Source organism: Pleurodeles waltl, chromosome 2_1 (genome assembly GCF_031143425.1).
Source record: "Pleurodeles waltl isolate 20211129_DDA chromosome 2_1, aPleWal1.hap1.20221129, whole genome shotgun sequence".
Lineage (NCBI taxonomy): Eukaryota > Metazoa > Chordata > Amphibia > Caudata > Salamandridae > Pleurodeles > Pleurodeles waltl.
The window spans coordinates 105,361,033-105,381,695 of record NC_090438.1 but is presented as its reverse complement, the minus strand read 5'-3'; the positions used below and the strand labels follow the sequence as shown (position 1 = coordinate 105,381,695).

General features: G+C 45.8%; 1 protein-coding gene across 2 annotated transcripts in view; it reads right to left on the bottom strand.

The window, feature by feature from the left end:
- The window catches only part of UPRT (uracil phosphoribosyltransferase homolog), a 98,160-nt gene extending 78,819 nt beyond the window's left edge, over positions 1-19,341 (bottom strand). The window contains exons 1-2 of one of the 2 annotated variants that reach the window (XM_069211007.1): positions 18,933-19,341; positions 4,389-4,431 (exon numbers count right to left, since the gene is read on the bottom strand). In XM_069211007.1, the coding sequence (XP_069067108.1) occupies positions 4,389-4,431; positions 18,933-19,261 (372 nt within the window). In that variant the 5' untranslated portion in view covers positions 19,262-19,341. Of the gene's footprint in view, positions 1-4,388; positions 4,432-4,780; positions 4,804-18,932 lie in introns of those variants that run through there. The other variant, XM_069211016.1, reaches the window with a different exon arrangement.
- Positions 19,342-20,663: the final 1,322 nt, after the last annotated feature.

The window sequence follows — 20,663 nt, the reverse complement described above, 5'->3', positions numbered from 1 at the left end:
GATTTTCATTTCTTTTTTTTTACCCTCGCCTTGTTCCACAAAGGCCTGGGCCTGTTTTACTTATGACTAGTCTTGGTCCAGTCCTTGACCTACAGGGGTACACAAGACAGACCATGTATAGCGACAGAAGAACTATTGCTTCTGTCAGGTTCTCCAGATTCAAGAGCACTCTACTGTGAACAGCATCACTAAAGCCCCTGTCTGGAGGACAGGCTGAGGAAGACACATGAAAAGAGAACCGAATCGAACGAGTTAGCTAGGAGAGACTGAGAATTCACATGCTTTCTCTGCCATTCCATTATAAGAATGGGAGATGATGTGATTCCCAAGACCAGCCTCCCTTCGCAGCACTGTTCTGCATATCTCCCCATCTCACTCCTGAATACCGAAGTTAAGATATTGTCCACGATAATGGCCTCTAGATTGAAAAGAGTGCTGTCCTCGTTGATCCACCCTCAACAGTGTGGCTTTATGCCAGCTAGAAGTACTAGACATTGCATTAGATGACTGCACGTTGCGCTGGCTAACCAGGCCCTCTTAACCCCTCCCCTGGTGCTCCTCCTTTTGGACTTCGAAAAGGGGTTCGACACAGTGGACTGGTCCTACCTTCAGCGGGTGCTCTCAAGCGCCGGGTTTGGCCCTCAATTCCGAGGACTAGTGAGACTCCTTTATTCTAATCCAACGGCACGGGTGCAGGTAAACGGGGCAGCGTCAGCCCAGTTTCCTATTCGCCGGGGGCTGTCCCCGCTCCTATTCATATTGGCGATGGAGTTACTTGCGAAGTTCATAAGTGATGATCCCTTGATAGACGGTTGGTCTTTGCCTACCAGGAGAGAGGACCGCATTGGATTGTACGCGGACAATGTACTCTTGTTTCTGGCCAATCCAGCCAGCAGTGGACCTCGGGTGATGCAGCTGCTGGGGCTGTTCGCTGAGGCCTCAGGTTTGATAATTAGCCCCAGTAAATCACTATTAGTTCCGCTATGCCCCACAAGGAATTGTTATGATGGGCAGAGTGCCATTCCTATCCGACGCAACAGCTTCCGGTATCTGGGGGTGAATATAGCTCTGCTACCCGAACTGGCATGGTCACTTAATGTCTTGCCACTTACCCTGAGAGTTTAGGAGGACCTCCAGAGATGGCGGTCTCTGCCCCTCAACATCCTGGGACGGATAGCGCTGTATAAAATGATGGTACTTCCCCCAATTCCTCTATCTGCTTCAGAACTTCCCCTACCACATCCCCAAACTATGGTTCAAAGAAATGGAAGCTGCTGCAAAGCAATTCTTATAGCACAATACCTGCCCCCGGCTGGCGTTTCGCGCCTGCCAGGGCTATGTGTACAAAGGTGGTCTGGGGATGTTCAACCTCTAACTTTACTACCTAGCGATGCACCTACTGGTGGTTAATGACTGGTTGGGAAGAGGCTGGTCGGATCCTGCATACCAACTAGAACTTCTGATGATGGACTCTCCTGGCCTGTTCGGGATGCTGTAAGGTAACCCCTTGCCGCTTAGGGTCCCTGAGGTGACAAAGGTGGTACTGATGGGGTGGAGAGCGGTGCAGAGGGTGACGGGTTTGTGGCGCTGTCTCACCCAGCAAAGCCCGCTGTGGCATCAGTCGTGGATGGGGGAGGTCTTGGCACTAGAGCGGTTCCATAAATGGGACCTTATAGTCATTTCGCTGTTGGGTGACATCTGGGAGGGCTCCCACATGCGGTCTTTCCAGGAGATTCAGCAGGGGTTTTTGCTTGCCAGGACCCAGTTTCATAGATACCTACAACTTAGACACGCGTTAAACGTGCATATTCAGGCAGGGGTGGTCCTTCCCGAGTATAGCCCTGTAGAAGCCAAGACACTGATGGACAACTTGGGTTGAGGGAGAGTGTCACGCATATATCGCACCCTTGTCACTAACACAGCACCAACATTTGACAAACTCCGAGAGTGGTGGGAGCAATGGCTGAGTCCGATGGAGGACGAGGACTGGAGAGACACGCTGATGGCCCCGGGAACATTGACTATGACCTCCAGTCTTCGGGTGGTGCAGACCTATTACCTTCACACGGCTTACCTTACACCTGACAGGTTGCATAGAGAGGGTCTCCTACCCCCATGCTGATTGTCCTCGCTGTGCGGGCCCTGATGCAGACTTCTACCATATGGTGTGGAGCTGTCCCCACATAGCAAACTATTGGCGAGCAGTGGTGGCAGATCTCTACAGTCCTGCAGGTGGAGGCTGAGGTTGCCCCGTTGCCAATTGTATTTGGGGTCCTGGAGGGGGTGGGGTCCAGTAGAGCGGACCGGGCCTTTGTGGAAGTGGCATGTTTAGTGGCTAAGAGAGACATTGCAGCTGGTTGGAGGGCAGAGACAGCACCAGCAATTGCGAAATGGCGGCGGGGGTAGACTGGTGCTCCCAACAAGAAAAACTAGTATATGAGGCAAGAGGCTCCCCTGCTAAATACAACAGAGTGTGGGGGAAATGGACGGGAACCTGGGGAGATTGTTCTGCTGACATGTCTTAGATGTAGCGATTGTTGTGTGCTGTCTTTGTCTACTATGGCTGCTCTTGATTACATGCCTCTGTTACCTGCATGGGACTTGTGCAGTGTTCAGTCAACAAAGTGTGGTTGTGACCTGTTGGGTTTTATGTTGTCATACAAAACTAATAAAACTGCTTATCAAAAAAAAAGAATGGGAGATGATGACCCACTTGTTGTTCCATTTCCATGTTCACTCTGACCTAAAAGGGGATATTCTGTACAGTACAAAGAAGACTACTGCTCTATAGCTGCGCAACCATGGCTGGTGTCTCATGATCAAAGCTGCGGACCAGCCCCAAAATTCCTCTGAGGAACAACGGCTCTACCAAAGCATGCCAAGCAGCCTCTCGTGTTATCCCAGTCATCGCAGCTGTAGCACTTGTGAAAATGTGCCTGACTGGCTGGCCAACTAAAGCTGGGATCAACATTTGCCCTACGGCACCCTTTGAGAGCCTGCAACTCCGGTTGGTGTATTTGTGGCACTGCTGACTGTGCTGTGTGGTACCAGTCTCCACGAAACCTGTGGGACCTACTCATGGTACCTGCCAGTGAATGGCTGGCCTGATCAGACTGCTGCCATTGTGCCTCAAACCGCACCTTGCAGTTTCCTGTCGACACAAGAGCCCCACATCTCAGGAAAAGGATAGCTGAACCTCCTCCACCCAGGGAGGCCCCAGTATGACTGACAGCACACTCACAGAAGCATTTGGACCTGCCTGCCGAGCCCATGAGGCCCACCAATGCTGAGAAACAGCTGGAAAACAAAAGAGGGCCACTGTCATAATTTGCTGCTAAGTGACCTGCAGTTATCACACCACAGCAGGACTGCCACGTACCGGGAGTATCATCCTGCGAACCACAGGTGAACCCGCCTTCAAAGGGGGGTGCTACTGCAGCACTACTCTGCCAGAATCAGAACAGGTGAGAGGCTATACAGGCTTCCTAGCCCCTAGAAGAGACTGCATGCAGAGGGGGAGGTGCAAGGGGAAGAGCTGCGTCTGATTTACAGACTACGCCACCAGAACTACAAGCCCTTAGGAAGGAAAGGGGGGGCGGGGGTTCGCCCACTTGAGCATCAGTTATCGAACGCACTGTTGGTAAAATAAAGTACTTGTCTTGAAAGGGGCTGCACAATATTATTATTGCGCTAATGGTTTTGGTGTTGAAGGCTCAGCCTATCTAACCCCACACACTAATCGTTCCAAGAAGCCTGTGACTGCTTGCCTTCACTACCACCGAGTCAAGTGCTTAAAGGGCTGTACAGGATAGGCAAACCACCCCAGCTCCCACAGCTGTAGTCCAGTGGCTCCTGCCTGTCCATGGCTTGGGACAGGATCTGACAGTTACCTATATACTTGTCTGGGTACCTAACACAGCAAGGCAACAAAACCTGTTAAGGCTTCATCTAGTGTTACACCTTTTAATATTAAATTCCAACTGGGCCATACATTCATTCCAAAAAAATGTCCAACAGAACCCTGCCGCACAGAGGCCTATACAACCTGCATAGAGCACAAACAGCATGAATTGTACACCTAGCACATGTTGGGTTCCAGCCCACAGATAACATTCAGTTTGGTAGTAAAGGTGCCCCTAGTGCATACTGCAAGGCTGGCTTTTTCAGCAGCCTTATTTAAAGGAACTGCTGTCCGGGGGAACACTGGCTGTTTGTGAACAGTAGCAGAACCGAAGGAGCAGTCTATTACACCCACCATATGCCCCCACACTGCCAGTCAAGATGTGGTTTAACCTTATCACCAACATACACACTTTTCTGTATTCAGACCATATCCTCCCGCTACTGTGGAATCAAAAAACAATGGATGATTTGATCTGTCCACTCACCAAACGATCAGCAGAAAATACAAAGTCCCCTCTACTGGTTGTCCTAAAGGGTAAAAATACAGAAAAGTGTATTAAATCTTTCACTGAAGTAGTACATGCAGTAACAAAAAACCCGAATGATTTGGTTAAACAATCTTCCTGAATAAAATATCAGTACTTTTAATGCAATGGAACACCCAGGTCTATTTAACGTGGTGGAACATCGAGTCAGCAAGATCTAGTAGCTAAGGAACACACACTGCACACAGGGGTGCTCTCTAGACCGTGGCCTTTACGACGGCAGGTGTGTGGACTCTGAAGCTCAGTGGTCTTTGAAGTGGGTATTTACTGCTAAATGTAGGACAGTAATTCCCTCACGAGGTCCCTCTTTTGCATACTGTTAGGATACTTACAAAATCATTCATTCAAACAATAACGACACTGGTGGGGAAAAAAAAAAAGCTGTATTACTTAAGTGGTCTCCGAGAACAGCTAAAAAATGAATTTCCTTTTTCTATTACATAGTTTTCACTGAACACATTTTGTCATTCGTCAGCATGTAAAGACCCAAATTACCAGCTATTCTAGTAAAGCAGTGAGAAAGCTTTTGTACGAGAATTAAAAACGTGCATCATTAACAATGTGCAGGATAGTTATTTACATTTAAATACACATGGGTACACTGATATGGCGGTATGGTCTATGAAACAATTTTGATAGGGCCTGTTAAATTGCATTTTCCTAGCTTATGCTAACTAGGCCTTCGAGCCATATTGCACAAAATAGATGTTGCATTCAATGGTTATATCTGCTGCACAGTCAACAATATATTTGTTTATTTCTGTATGATACTGCTCTCGAAGAACACTCGGTTGCGTGGGCTCCCTAATGTAACATTTTTCCAAGAATCTTCCACTTCCATGCAGCATTAGGTGCATTCACAGTAGTTCACTGCTGCTTATATAACTACCTTGCTCTGAAATCTCTGGATGGAATTAGGTCAGAGGGGCCTGAATCAATATTCATTCATTCATGTTAGTGCTTAGATAACAGATTTTATAGCCTGTATTCTGACTTGTTGAACATTTATTTCTTTGCTCACACCACAATAATTCATTTCCATAATGTTCCACTGGGAAATCTCCTATATAGACCCTTTATTTTGGGAAGTGAGCCAGGGACCTTTCCTACTAGGGAATGCTATCGGATTTCTTACTGATTTTGCTGCAAATATGGGACTTAGTCTATGAAGGAAAGTAGCATCCTTCTAGCATAGTTACCCCCACTTTTTGCCTGGTGTCAGTGTGTTTGGACTATAGTACACTGGGATCCTGCTAACCAAGATCCAAGTGTCTGTGCTCTCTCCTCTAAATTTGGTTGTTTGGTAACTTTTACACGCCACAATTGGCATACTGGTGCACCCATGCAAGTCTCAAGTATATGGTACTTATGTACCCAGGGCATTGGTGCACCAGGGGTCTCACATGGGCTGCAGCATGTATTGTGCCACCGACAAGAGCCCATGCAAACTGTGTCTGCCTGTCATTGCGGCCTGCGTGAAATGGTGCCTGCACCTTTCACTTTAAACATAAGGCTTGCCCTGTATCGCAGTCACTGAACTGGGACACTAAGTCACCCCCATGGTAGGCCCTTAAACCGCATAAACCGGTTTGCACAAGTGCAGAAACCCCTGGTTCCCACTCTGGTGTGAAACCACACAAAGGGCAGGGGAGTAACCACCTCCCTGTCCAGCTTCTCCCTTAGGGAGGTGCACGGAGCCCTGCTGGGTGGCCGGTTGATTCTGCCATCTTGGAAACAAGATGTGCAGAGGCCCCTGGGAGCATCTGACGGATAAGGCCAGGTAGATGACGTCCATGACACCCTTCCCCTGATAGGTGGGTCACTGCAGATAGTGACCAACCATCTTTTAGGGTTACTTAAGGGCTTCCCCCCCACCCCCAATGGTTGGTCCTTAGATTTGTGGAGCAAGACTCTACAAGGAGCTCTCTGTAAAACATCTTCTGCTCCTGGCCTCCGGAACTGCTGCTTGTCTTCTTTTGGAACTGAAACTATACTGTATCCAGTTAGAGGGGCTCCTACTGCAACATTTATTCTCCAGCTCCAGCAAGATTTCTGCAACATCTGTGGCTGTACATTCTCCAGGGACGCAATAACTCTGTACCAAGAAGCAAGAAGGACTCTCCCTTGGAGTGAAGGAGTCACTCCCCTGCATCCTCGGGCACTGCAAGGCGACAACCATTGGCTGGTGGACCCTGCTGTCCTACAGACATCGAAAGGCTGTGCAACACAGGTGGTGGTTCTATGGTCCTCCTGGGTCCAACCTGCCTTCTGCAGCAGAATCCCTGTGCACCATGACTGTTGCTCTTACTAAGGCTTGTTAACTCTTCCTACAAGAGATCTTCGAGCTCCAAGAAGCCCCAGCCTCCAGCACTCTGCAACTCCAACTTCACCTTCACCTTCCATTCTACAGCTCCTGCGACATGGGACTCCTGTTTTTGTGTGTGCAGCTGAGGCCTCCCTGAGACTCCCTGTGCCTGCTGCCAGTGGGTCACTCATGGGGGCTTCCACGATTCCTCCTGGCTCTCCTGTGTGCTGAGGGTCAGCCCTAAATCACCACCAATGGTCGAGTCTCTTGGACCTTGCTGATCCCCAAAAACCTATAAACTCCTCTGCAACTTCTTCTTGCACTTGCCAGTGCTTGCTGGTAGTCCTGCTGACCACTGATCATCCAGCAATCTGGCAACCGATGTGGGACAGCATGTGGGTGACTCAAAGGATCTATTGTGGTACTGCAGGTGCTTTACACTCATTCTGGATAAGCTTTAGAAGCTCACCACAGCTACCCCTAGAGAGCTTTTGCTATCTGGGCACCTAAACACTATAAGGGTTGTCTGGATCAGTATAGGGTGCCCCACCATAGGTGTACACCATAAACTGAGCCAGCCTAGTCTATTTTTGATTTTGCTTAAAATCCTGTATTGTCCTATTACTGAGAACCTTTATGGCAATGACTGTCTTTGAATGATATTTATTGCATCTACATTTTACTATTTCTGTGTTGTACCTTTCAATTTTTAAAATAAATAGGGACACATCAGAGGCTGACTAAGTGGCTCACAGCCCCCAGTGAAATGAAATGAAATGTAGATTTATATAACACAGCTTATCACCCATGAGGGTCTCAAAGCGCTGTCCACGGGCATGGGGTGATTAAGTGATTTGCCCAGAATCACAGGACATTGCGCCAACGTTGAGGATCGAACGCAGATTTCCTGTTCCCAAGGCAGTCGCTCTGACAGCTGTGACAATCTTGAACTTAGGGGACTTTATCCTCCCTATCGTTCTGCGCATGGTGTGTTACTTCAAGGGGCCGGGCCCACATCATTCTCCTTCTGCAATCCCTCTGTGCGATACACACCAAAATATATACGCATACATTTCTAATTCTGCCCTAGAATTCACTTATTGAGTTAGTCGTTCCTTATTTATCTGTAATTTTGATGTGCTGATTGTCAAAACCCCTTTCAGAGGGTGCCACGGGGTAGACAGGGGCCACTGGGCCAACCGTGGTGGTTGAGGCCTTTAACTCCTGATATCCCAAGCGCAGACCTTATATGGATCCTGAGCAACAAGGCCAATTATCCCTTCTGCACTTGTCTCTCAAAGATAGCTGTGGGTGAGCAGTCAAAAGTTCCCTCAATTGTAAGTATAGATACAGGTAAGTGAAGATATCTCGTAACTCAAAGTGCACACAGCACGAACAATAAATAAATGTCAAGCCCAACACTTACTTTTATATGAAAAAGTAGTATTTTATTTCTAACACAATACTTGCAAAGGAATAACTACATTCATGAGCAATAACAAAAGGCAGAAGTCTTGCTGAGCATCCACTTTTCACACAGCCCATCTGGATGCTTGGCAGATGACCAATTTTTGGGGTCTCAACCACCTCATAGTTCTTTTCCGCACACCAGATGAGATTTAGGCTATAAGCCTCTGAAGTTTTATGCTGAGGTTCTGCTTCTTGCGAAGTGTACATTTTTTCTTTTCTTCTTTTCTCCTGAAAAGCTGACCTCGCAGTTGATACACCCACAACATGGTTTATGGGAACAACCAGAGTTCACACCTGGATGTCAGTCACAGTGATATGTACATCAAAAGGTTTATCCTGGGCTTCCAGCCCTCCTTTTTATGATTCCTTTCTCAGGACTCTAGTAGTTGTCAGACAAATCCCTGTCCCACCCTCTTCTTTATAATGTTGTCGGTATTATTCCTCATTCACTGGAGGTCTCAGCCAGAGAATACTCACTAATGGGTCGTAGTCAAGAGTTCCCCATAGACTCTTTAGGATTTAGTCAAAGTGTCTTTGGTGGCGCAGAACCGTTAGTAGCAAGTACCCCAGGGAACCACAGGTCCAATTCTAGTCTTATCCGCTCTGGCAGTATGAAAGTGTTCAGATGTCCAGCAAGCGCACTCTCTGTGGGCGAGCTCAAGTCCTCGTCCTGTGCAAAAAAGTCAGGCTGCCGGGTACATGCAACAGCACCCGGCAGGCACAGGCTCCCTCCATCGAGCCATGCTGCCAGCTTATTCCAGCCATCGTAGCTGTTCCTGCTCCACAAAGACAAGGTATGTCACTCTTCTCTCAGAGGGGGGCATGCAGGGGTTGGGAGGGTGGATTCAATTCTCTGGCTCCTGACTGGAGCCCAGAGTGGTGGTGCAACATCTCAATCTGACTGAATCTTTGAGGAGTTAGTCAGGGGTAGACCTTGGAGTGCGGGCATGACACGCCAGTCACAGCCGCAATCTTCCATCCGGATAACTACCCGAACTTCTGGCAATGTGCGTACCAGTAGCCCCTTCTGGCATACGGGGGTGCCTAGGTACTCTCAGATAAAGCATAGACTTCTTTGGTACACTCGCCCTCACCATGGCAGCCCTTCCTAGCAGACAGGATCGCTGACTAAGGAGCTAAAATGTTTTGACGATCTAGCAAAAAATAGTTCAAAAGTGGCCCCTTCTGGCATACAGTGTCACCGCAACAGGGTGGCGTGGGTCTAGCGCTTCCCACACGGAGCTCACGGCACCGCTCAGTTCATGGAGGCCCTCTCCTGGCATAAAGGGGTTACGAGATTGCTTTTGCGCACTTGCCACTCAGTCTTTGCACAGCTACTCCCTTACACTTCGCTCAGCGAGTCCATTCGGTAGGTCTCCCCCCTGGACATCGCTCCCTTCAGTGCTTTCCTATTCCTCACAGCATACACTGGTCTTGGCAAGCAGGTAAGCACTGGTGAGCCAGGCTCCAGGGCAGGTGATTTTGGTTTCCCTGGGTTATGTCCCCTCACCCAGGAGGGACACTAGAAGATCTTTTCCCCCCAATCCTGGTCACAGGCATAAGACCTGCAAAGCATCCCTTCTCACATAGCCCATCTGGCTGCTTGGCAGATGATCAGTTTTTGGTTCTCAACGTCCCCTTCTCATAGTCCTTTACCAGACACCAAACGTGATTTAGGGTTGGAGTCTTTGAGCTTTTATGTTGATGTTCTGCTTCGTTTGAAGTATACATTTTTCCTTTCCTTACGCTGTCAGAGCAAGAAAGACTTTTGAAGTTGATAGACCCAAAACACAGTTCATGGGAACGACCAGAGTTTATACCTGGATGTCTGCCACTGTGATATGTGGATCAAAAGGTTAATCCTGGACTTGCAGCCCTAGTTTTCCTGATTCCCTTATCAGCCCCATCTCCTTCCTGAAATGTGTCCAGGCCCCTTCCTTGTGATCTATCACTGAATCACAAAGCACTTCTTTGAGGTGTACAGGGGAAGTCTCTTCCTCCTTTTCACCAGTGTGTGTCCTCCCCTCAACTCAGGAAAATACAGCAATACAAATCTGTCTGTAGGATTCTTCTACTCTTCATGTCTTCTCCAGACAGGCCTGTGCTTCCCAAAGCCGGAACTCAGGGTCCTCCACGTAAGGTACCATTGCAGACACTTGCATTCAGTGTACATTCACAGCACACTTGCTCTCCATTACTGTTACTTCCAAGCATTTTGCCACTACAGACACACATTCATTATGTGCACACTGTTCAGCACTCTAGTTTTCTGCATTGTACCAGGTGTGCCATTTGGAAACACACACTGCCAGCACACACACACACCATTGTGCACTGTGCACAACGCTTCATTTTTTATGTATGGCATTTCACGCAAGGACACATACACCCAGCACATGCTTCCACTGCGCACGCACTGCACAGCATTACATCTCTCAAGTAATGTATTCTTCACAGCCACTTATACTGTCTGTACATGCACGAAGCACAGTACTGCTCTATCCCTGTACTATACCCTTCCAAGGAACACAAACATCCATCGCAGATTAACTACGTCTGCGCTGCGTAGAACTCCACATCTACCTGATGTAGGCCAAGGGTGAATACAGCACACAGCAGAGGAACTTTTAAAAAGGAGAGTAAGCCTGCAGGCATCACTCTAGTGACTCAGCGTAAAAAGAACCTGCTCACTTCTATTGATCACTACTCTGTATGCTTCCACCACCGCGCTCTTGGCTGGGTCTTTTTGTAAAGGAATTTTGAAAAGATACATGAATAAAAAAGTTTAAACAAGCCCATGTTTGGACATTCCATTCCTTTGTGAATTGTTCTGAATTTTAACCATCCTCTTGAAGAGATCAAATGAACCCCTATATTTGGAGGATTATGAAACATTTGGAGAATTTTGATTGCCCTCCAGCTTTCTGGGGTTTTCAAGTTTAATGGTATCTGTGGTTTAATGGCAGTCGGACCTTTGGGAGTGTGCAGATTGATTAGTGAACCTGAAGTATTGACCTGTACTGTGCAATAGTACTACTACAGCCGCTTAAGTGAATTACTTATTCTTGGTGAAGGCGGTAGCCTTCAACCACTATGAGGGTAACGCGGTTGGGCGCACCTCCCGGTCCAACAAGACCGCAATCCTGAAGATAGGTCTATGTCATGGCGCACATGCATGCTCCATAGTTACCGATCATACAAAAATCAGCATTAGGGATCCAGACAACACTACAGTTAGGCACTCAGGGCAGGGCTGCACATGCAGAGGACTTTTCCATCCTAACACTGATTTTGTACTTTATCTTGGGACACACTGCCTCATGAAATTCAGATTAACACTGACCCCAATCTACCCAACCAGTTGGTGTGTTTTTGAGGTGTAAGATTTAGGGGTACAATGTGCCCACAGTTGCCATTATTCAAAATAAATTATAGACCGAGTGTCTTGTATCAAATTAAAAACCCAGTTAATTTTAGGGATGGCAAGTGTTCCAACCCCTGCTGTCTGCATCCTGCTTAGAAAACAAACAATCTATAATCATAAAATCAAGACATGAAAGGCCATTGTTTACCCTCAAGTGATTTCAACCAAACATTTCACAAACCATAACATTTCATGACTGGAAGAAAATCAGAACACTTCGATTGTCCACTAAAATAGGTTTTGGAGCTGGTGGAAAGGTGAATAGCAATCAGATGGCTGAGGGTGACTGGGCTAGATAATAAAACTTGGGAGAAAGACCTGAAGGAGTAGGCCATAGCAGAGGAAATACAGATGAAAATGGTCCACATGGACGAGTATTTGGCTGATGACTTGGGCGACTGGTCATCAATGAACAGATTTGATGGTGGGAGTGGGAGGAGAGACTGAGGAGGTTAATGAAGGCATGCATGAGTAACAATTGTGCAGTGTATACGAGTCTTGGAGGTCAATGTCGTGTAAAATGTCATGATGCATGTCACAATATGTTTTTGCTTCAGTTTTATGTCAAAAGTATAAATACAAACAATTTTAAAAGAACATGTTTTGGATCGCCAAGGTTAGGTCACCTTTCAAGGTCACATTGAAACGACTGCTCCTATCCTAGCCATTCAGGGGCAAACACTGTTTTTTTGTACATCACAATACATCTGCATTTCTAATGCATTAAGAGGTGGAAGATAAAAGAGGGTAGCATGAAGGACTCCAGAAATCTCCTAAGCTGCCACCTTTTTAAAAAAAGAGCAGAACTTACAGTAGGCTATTGCATCATACACTAGTTTAAAAAGTACAAGTCAGTGGCTGAAACTTGGTGCCTTGATGTCATGGAGCCTCAGGTTATCCCACTTAGGTATGTTTACACTCTACAAAGCTCCATGCCTTGCATCGGGTTTCGAGGCAGGTAACAGATGGGAAAGAAAAATGGAAATAAAATTACTCGACCCCTTAGCCTCCATAATTTGCTTTTGTCCAACCATAGCAAACGATCTTTGACTAAGAAATGGACCTGTACAACTTTAACTATAAATATATATATCATAATTTCTGCTCCTCTTTGAATCGTAACTCTGACTAACTCACCGCCATTTTGTGGCACTCAGCTTTTCGTCTGAGAAGCTGCTGCATCATATTAATGCATTCTTACTTTTCACCACTGCTGCAATAATGAGCTGTGGTCAGAGAAACCGTAACAGGGCAGATGTGGAGAAAATGGACTCTGTCCAGGCAACTCCTTCTGCACCACTAGTGAAGCATGCAACCTTAGACGACAATACATGAACTGATGCAGTGACAGTCACCTGTAAACAGCAGGACTTGCTATATTTTTGGGGGTTACCTTTCCTAGAATACACGCCATTAACCAAATTTCTTATTTTTCTTTTCCTACAGATACCTTTTCTCCAAATGACACATATGGAACAGAGTAATTTAGACAATTGAAAAGAAAATCACAGAATGTAATTTCCACATTAACTTGCATTGAAGTGGAAGAAATTATAAAGAGAAGGAAGCTAAATTAAAACATTTTTTTTCCTAACAAATCAGAGGTCTCCTGCCCAAATCGAGAGTGTTGGCATGTATTATTTTACGTTAGTGTATGTTTTGGATTGAAGAAAGGTAACCACATCAGCTGCTAATCTATTGGAACTCGTCAGCAGTCTACCACAACAGGCCTGCCAGCTACACCTGGGCAAGAGGGAATATCCTAGTAAACCTTGTGTAAACTGAGATGGGAGACAGAAAACAAAGGGCAAGATGGCAGTCCACTATGTGCAGCAGTGTATTTGTATTTATTTCAGCTTGTCCTGGCTTTATTTCTTCTAGTAAAGATTTTCAAAATATCCAAAGGGTGTACGTGCAAGTTATCTAACAAACAAACAAAAAATATAGAGAGTCACAGATTAGACTGAAATATGATTTGGATCGTAAACTTCTGAACCTACCTTGGACCCCCTCCTTATTTTAGTAGTTGAATAACTGCTCCCATTACCACATGAAATGTGTAATTATTTTGTACGAAGGTAAATTACTATTTGAGGTGGACAAGTATTCACCTCAAAGGTTAAGGCCACCCCCACTAGATGTCACATAAAATAAACTTGTGGTCAATCCCTGGTAACATGACACAAAGGAGTCAAGACTTAAAATGAAGGCAACATGTAAAGTATTTAAGCTGTGTATTTGTCCCCAATGCAGAATGGAACTTACTCGTTTTTATCAGAAATGCTTAGTTGGAGCTTTGACTGAAACTAAGCTGAAATTCAAATAGATGCTGTGGAACTTCTGGTCAGATACTTTTTCCACACAGGGGCCCCTGAAGCTGTGAAGGAACAATGTGGAAACTTTGAAAACGTTTACTCTGGTGCACAAACAAGCATCAGTACACTTATAGCCCAGCACCTCTCCCCAGGGCCTCTGGGAAGGGCACTGGGAGTTTCTCAGGGTGCCTGGTAAAGGCCCACAGCAAAGCCCAGTCCAAGTATGGTTGCCACTAGTAAGCTTCTTACTTACAATGCTCTTGCAGCTTGTTGTTTTCATGAAGCACAAATGAAGTCAGCCAATGGACACTTGGAGTCTACTTCTTTGTCCTAGGTAAAAGAGACAGAAGGTCCCTTCCTTAGGGATCCTCTCAATTCACAGAGAGCATATCCACTCCTCTTCTGAAGGTCCAGCATGTGTTCTGAGGAAGGCACAGTGAGGGTCCAGATTTGTAGGGTTCACCAGCCTCTGGGAAGAGCGACCCCCCCAAGACACTCCTAGTCCCTCTCTAACCAACGGCGTAAATGGTCCTAGGCCCTGGCCTAGCTACGTTTCCAGTAGTTTCAGCTTGCCTTACTGCAAACAATCCCACAGAGGACCCAATTCCCAATATGGGGAACCCCTTTGCGGAGAGCCTGTGTGACCAGGGTTAATAAGCAGTCACCTCCTCTAAGGTCACTCAAAACCGGTACTGCCTTTCTAGGTGCCACCTATCACGTACTTGTGACAGGGAAGGCCATTTCTAAATAAATTATGTTCTTGAGTCCACCGCAACTTGTCAGGCCCTGGTCCAAGCTTTGGAAGCAGTTTCCATGCCTCTTTCACATCTTATTTCAGTGAAGTAAAGATTTGGCTGATGCTGGTGAACTAATGTAAACTAGCTTCCAGCAGCTTCAGGCATGGTAAAGGTAACTTCTAAAAGCTACATTTCCCATATGTTTAATAAAAATGTGACTTTACCATTAGACTTTATTTTTTAGTAAATATAAAAAAGTATTTGAATGGAGTGTGTAACTGGTTCAAGTCAAACGTTATAGATTAAAGAGCATAATCTACACTTTGATTGGTCCTATTTGCTTGACCAGTGACAATGCCGTTCTGGGCCTACTCAGTGGGGAAACGACGTTTTGATGCTACACACATTCCACTGTTAAATAATTAACACTCTACCTTGGGGGAGGCAAGGTAAAGTTAGGTTTGACTTATTTAACATTTAAAATTAGGTTTTTCTACCTGTCCATTTTAAACGGGAGAGCCCCATTAGAGCAGCATGGAATTCCTTTATGATGTAGCAACAGTCAAACAATTTTTATTTCCCACTGTTGATACGTCAAAGCAGTGAATAACCAATTTAGATTCTGGCATCCACAATAGTGCGCTCAATCAGAAAGCCACATGTAACCAACTTTATCAACATAAAATGGCAAAACGGATTCAGAGAATAGAAAGGGTGGAATTTTAGGTCTGTGAGCAGCACCGAAATTTCTACCTATGATGGAATTACTGCTTCAGCTATTTTTGGGCTAAGGCAGGATTCTGGTAGTTCTTATGTCTAGCAGTCTACAAAAAGGTTGGAAATGATGGAATGGAATGTGACTGGTTTCTCGGGCACCACCCGATTACAGGTATGTTATGGTTTGCTGTATCACTGCTGATGTAGCTAGGATAGTGCTACTGTACCTGTTCTCCCTTAAAATACTGCTCTATCATAACAATTAGTACCCCCCCAAACTTCCTGGTGTTGTAGCCATCCAGGATAATTCAGGTCTAAATCTACTAGACGATGTCTAGCTTTTTGGCACTTTAGTACCCATCTACTGGTTTCTAAGCGCTTCCATTTTTTGACAATTTAAAAAAAAGAAAAAAAAAAGGGAAGTGCCTCTGCAAAAGTATCCCGGGGTCTACGGCTTCTGTGAAATGATAGCCTATCAAGTTAGATTCTAAAAGGTGGTAAGTTTTTAAATTTCAGTTATGCACAGTTGGAAATTTCAAAATTGTTGCTACATGATCATGTGCGTGGTCGTATGTTGGGGTGCACAGGTGTCTGATGGTGTGCAAGCAAGGGTGACTGTGTATATAGGTGCACTGGTTGTTGGGTGTCAATAAGTGATGGTGTGAGTGGGTGTCTGACGGTGTTTTGTGTGTCTAATAGCATGCATATGTGTTTTATCATTTGTATGTGCGTCTGAAACCACGTATACCAAAATGCCATTCCGTGCACTTTAACAAAATAAAAGACGCTGGCTTTACTAAAGCCTGGGGGTAGGGTTTCAAAGCACAGATGCTCATTATGACCACAACTACTACCCCTATTACCACCACAACCATTATTTAAGCCACTTTACTAAGTTCACTACAACCACTACCACCATTAGCACCACCACAACATATGTGCATGCCTGTGTTTGCACTCTTTGCAACAAAAAAGCCAGATCCACTGGCTTTCCAATAGTTATTTTTATTTAGCCGCCTATATTTTCCGAAGTGACCAAAAAAAAGAGGTAACAAAATTTTAAACCATTTCGGTGCGTAGAAAGATGACAGTTTTGGAACAAGTGGAAAATTATTGCAAACAATTATTTCCTGAGAATTTACAGCATTAAATTGTTGCCTCCAATCTTTCAATGACACGGTGTATCTTATACAGGACTAGCTTTTAACAACAATAGCGAGAGACGATATAAAGCAATTTAAAGTGGAGCTTTATATTTAAGAGTTGGAGATTACTTCACTGAAACACTTTCTGCAATAGAGCATAATTTTTTTTTAAAAAGCTAAATAAGGGAGTAAAAGACCACATACCCCAAATTACCATGGGCCTTATGCGTCATTGTTCACCACTGGCACGAGAACCCTCCCCTCGCACGCGCTACTTCATCCAAGATAATTCCCCAGCTGTTTACTTCATAATGTGCGCGTATGTGGCCTTCTGCCAACCTGCAAGTATACACCAGCTGGCATCACTTGAATAGCACGCATGGAACCCGCAGTAACAATCCACAATCATAATCCGATTTTTGTATCTAGATCAATGACGGCACACAGGCAAATGCCAGAGATTGGTGGGCACAGATCAGTAGGCACGCCCAAGCCCCGCCACCACGATATGCTACACAGGCACTTTCACTGACTTTGAAAGAAGTGCAGACAAGACACCTCTGTTTTTTTGGGAAAATGCCAGAACCAACAATGCTGCAGAGCAGAATATTGTGGTGAAGCAAAAAGTCAGTCAGTGTTGCGTACGCTCTTCTATGGAAACACGAAATACATGCATTAACCAGTGTCAAGAATACACTTACACATGGATTTGATGCGGGTATAGAATGATGGTTGCGCCCCCTGCATAAAAAGGGTGAATATGTCATTTCACATTCATCCACACATGTAAATACTATTTGGCAATGACTGGTCAAAGGTGCCCTTTCACCCATGGTCACTCTCCCACTCTAGCCACAGGAATTTGCAAGTTTTCAAAAGATATTTTAAAGGATATTTGGGAGTCAATCAGAACATTTAAAGGAATAAATATAAAATGCATTCAATCTGGAATAGTTAAAAAATATATATGAACGAGGTAGAAGAAATATGTTTTTTTTTCCAAAACACAAAGGTTGTCTTTCAGAAAGCAGGCAAGATAGCTGCTGTAACACCCCCGCCCCCAAGCAAAGATGGCATCTCAAAGCCTAGTACAATATTAGCTAGCGGCCCCACTAGACGCCCTACCTATAACCCTGTTAAAATGACGTTCCATGCGGCTTCTAGATGATGCAGATTTTTTACCCTCTTCTTCACCGATTGTAGTATCTCTCTGGCGATACTATCATGCACCCTGGCTAATAACGGTAGCCACGTAGAGCTAGACGTGATAATGCTGCCATGTTTCACAACATTCTGTGGGCTAAGTACTAGTGTACCAACTAGTTACATCGCATAGGAAGCATAATGGCCAACACTGAAGATGTGTTTAGCATAAATGATAAGACCGCATCACAGACATCCTGGCACGTAAGGTACAATGTTTCAACTTTCAACTGACAAGGAACGTCAGAACCAGAATGACATAACACAGTTGTGTGCACAAGGTAAGATTGTTACTCAGCACGAGAGTAAACGAATAAAAGGTAAGTACCAGAAAAAATGTAACAAGACAAGAAGCTATGGTTTTTCAAACCTCTACTTGCCATACTGATAGAGTTGCCAGAAACGACATCTCATAACCCTTGGCCTGAAGATCCAAGGAACTTCGAAACACTATCAATATATGTCATTATTCCCCACTAAGTCAACCAGGCTTCAGTTCTGCGACTGTCTGGTTACACACACAGATATTTGCAGTTAGAGCATTAACCAACTGAACTTTTTGTAAGACAGAAGGGTGCATTTCCCACGGATTATTTTAACTTACATTTATTTCTCATGTTTTGCGTGAACTTGAAAGGTCAACAAAATATCCATAGATCACGGTGTTCTTTTTAGCCCACTTCTCCGGCCCCACTCACAAACCCCGCCCTCACTGCACTCCGACCATAGTTCCCATACTTTATCTATGCACATCAACCACTAAAATTACATGACTGGAGCTAGTATCCAGGTCGTCAGACTCGTGGCTTCTGACAGCGATGACAACTGTCATGGCATCATTGTGGTTAGCTTAACCTCACTTAACCCAGTCTCAGTTACAGCAACAAGACACGCAGCTTCTAAACACCGGGCAGCCTCAGCTGGCTCTGGGTAATTCTCTTCATTAAGCATACAACACTTTGTTGATGAGCGGAGTTAAAATAAACGTTCTATAAAAGAGATGGGATGGGCTAATTTAACATGAATTATAGTGGCTAAAAAAAAGTAGGGGTCAACTCCCTAGGTGGGGAGGCCGGTTACTCTACAGATGGCACTAATATTACCCTCTCCCCCACAATAAAGGTAGCTGCGGTCCCTCGGGAGACGACACCCCCGCTCCGCCGCTCACTTGTCCCGGATGATGGTCTGCAGCTCCCGGATCTGGTCGTTGATGGGCAGCACCTTGAGCTGCGGCCCGATCTTCTGCGCCAGCAGCTGCTCCTCCTGCTCCTGCCGGGCGGCGCTGCTGCCATTGTCCTCGCTCCCGTTGCTGCTGGCGGGGGAGGACTCGCCGCTCCCGCCCGCGCCCCGGACGTCGTTCTCGACCGACTCCGCAAACCGTAGCTGCTTGTGGGCGGCGGGTTCCGCGGGCCCCGAGCCCGGCTGTTGGTTCTGGCAGGGCATGGTCCCGGCGGGGGCGGGGCTGCTGTCAGAACAGCGCGGGGGATCCGCCGCCATGCGCCGGGCGGCCGGTGTCAGCACAGGGAGAAGCGGCGTGCTCTCGCGGCGCTGACATCGACGACGGACAGGCCGGGGTAATCAGAAGCCGCTGCGCGCGAACGTGGCGGCCATCTTCGAAAGGAGGGTTTCCACGTTTCTGTTGTGACAGAGCAATCATTGCGCGGCCATCTTGGAGTGAGCGATTGAGCTGTTCAGCAGGGTCGGATTGGGTCAAAAGTTGGCCCGGGCACCCCAAAAGTAGTGGCCCACATTCGTGGATCGCAGTGTTTCATGAAATACTGCTGGATTCATATCAGGGAGCTCATTTTTGCAAATATGTGTGGTAAATAGAGCATTTGATCCTTATAGGGGGCAGCAACATTGGTCTAAACTAGAAATACTGTATCTGTAAATGCTGAATGCATTCTTGCAGTCTCAATCATAGAAATCCAGCTCAAAGCCCAGATTTAAGGGTTTAGGGCAGCTTGCATTGGTTCGTCTTCTGGGTATGGGAGTGGGGGTGAAAGGTAAATTTGATTGTCCTTTGGGTTTGGTGATCTGTGGTCCTCCTGGCTTGACAGAGTTACAGAAACAAAGGGCTAGGTGAGCCTGAGTAGTTTTGGATGCATAAGCTGTGACCTGCCTTCTGCCTGGGCCTCAGGAACTGGAGTGGGGCACTGGAGGCCTTGGTTCAGGCCAGGATTCCTTCCTCATAGGGAGGAAATGACTGGACATAAGGAGTTGAAGATAAAAAAGACGGGATTCCAAGTCTTTCAAAGCTTTATTTTCATTAAGCAGGATGCTACCAACCCTGGCAGTTCAAAATGGGCAACTGCCTTCACAGATCTTTTTTCCCATTGCATTCCACCATGTTGCTAAGCAATAATTACATCGCTAACATTCCACAGCATAACCCAACATATCTCCCTTCCTAAAATTAAACAAAAATACACTAAAGCTATAATAATGATTCAAATACATAAAAAACAAGATAAACAATAAAAACTTAAATACACAAAGGTACTTAATATTTTGAATTCCACTAATCATTGACTATCAAAACATATAGTCAATATGCTCAATATCACTAATCTTTTTGACTATACATAAATAATGTTGATAACTAACTTACGTAATCTTTCAAATACTCCGGCCTCTTCACGACTCTTCTACCCCTCTTCTTCCACTCTGCACCCCTCTCTGCAATCTCACCCTCATTTACATTCACCTTGCACCTCCTTAACTCCAACTCATTGCACCTCACCACACTATCCACATTCCATCTCCTTCCATCATCCAACACCACACTATACCCTCTCACCTTTGTTATTCGTTTGGGCACAGACCATTTGGATGACCCTTTCCTAGTTCTGTCCCAAACTTTCGTTCGCACCCAATCACCAACTGCTAATTTCCGCTC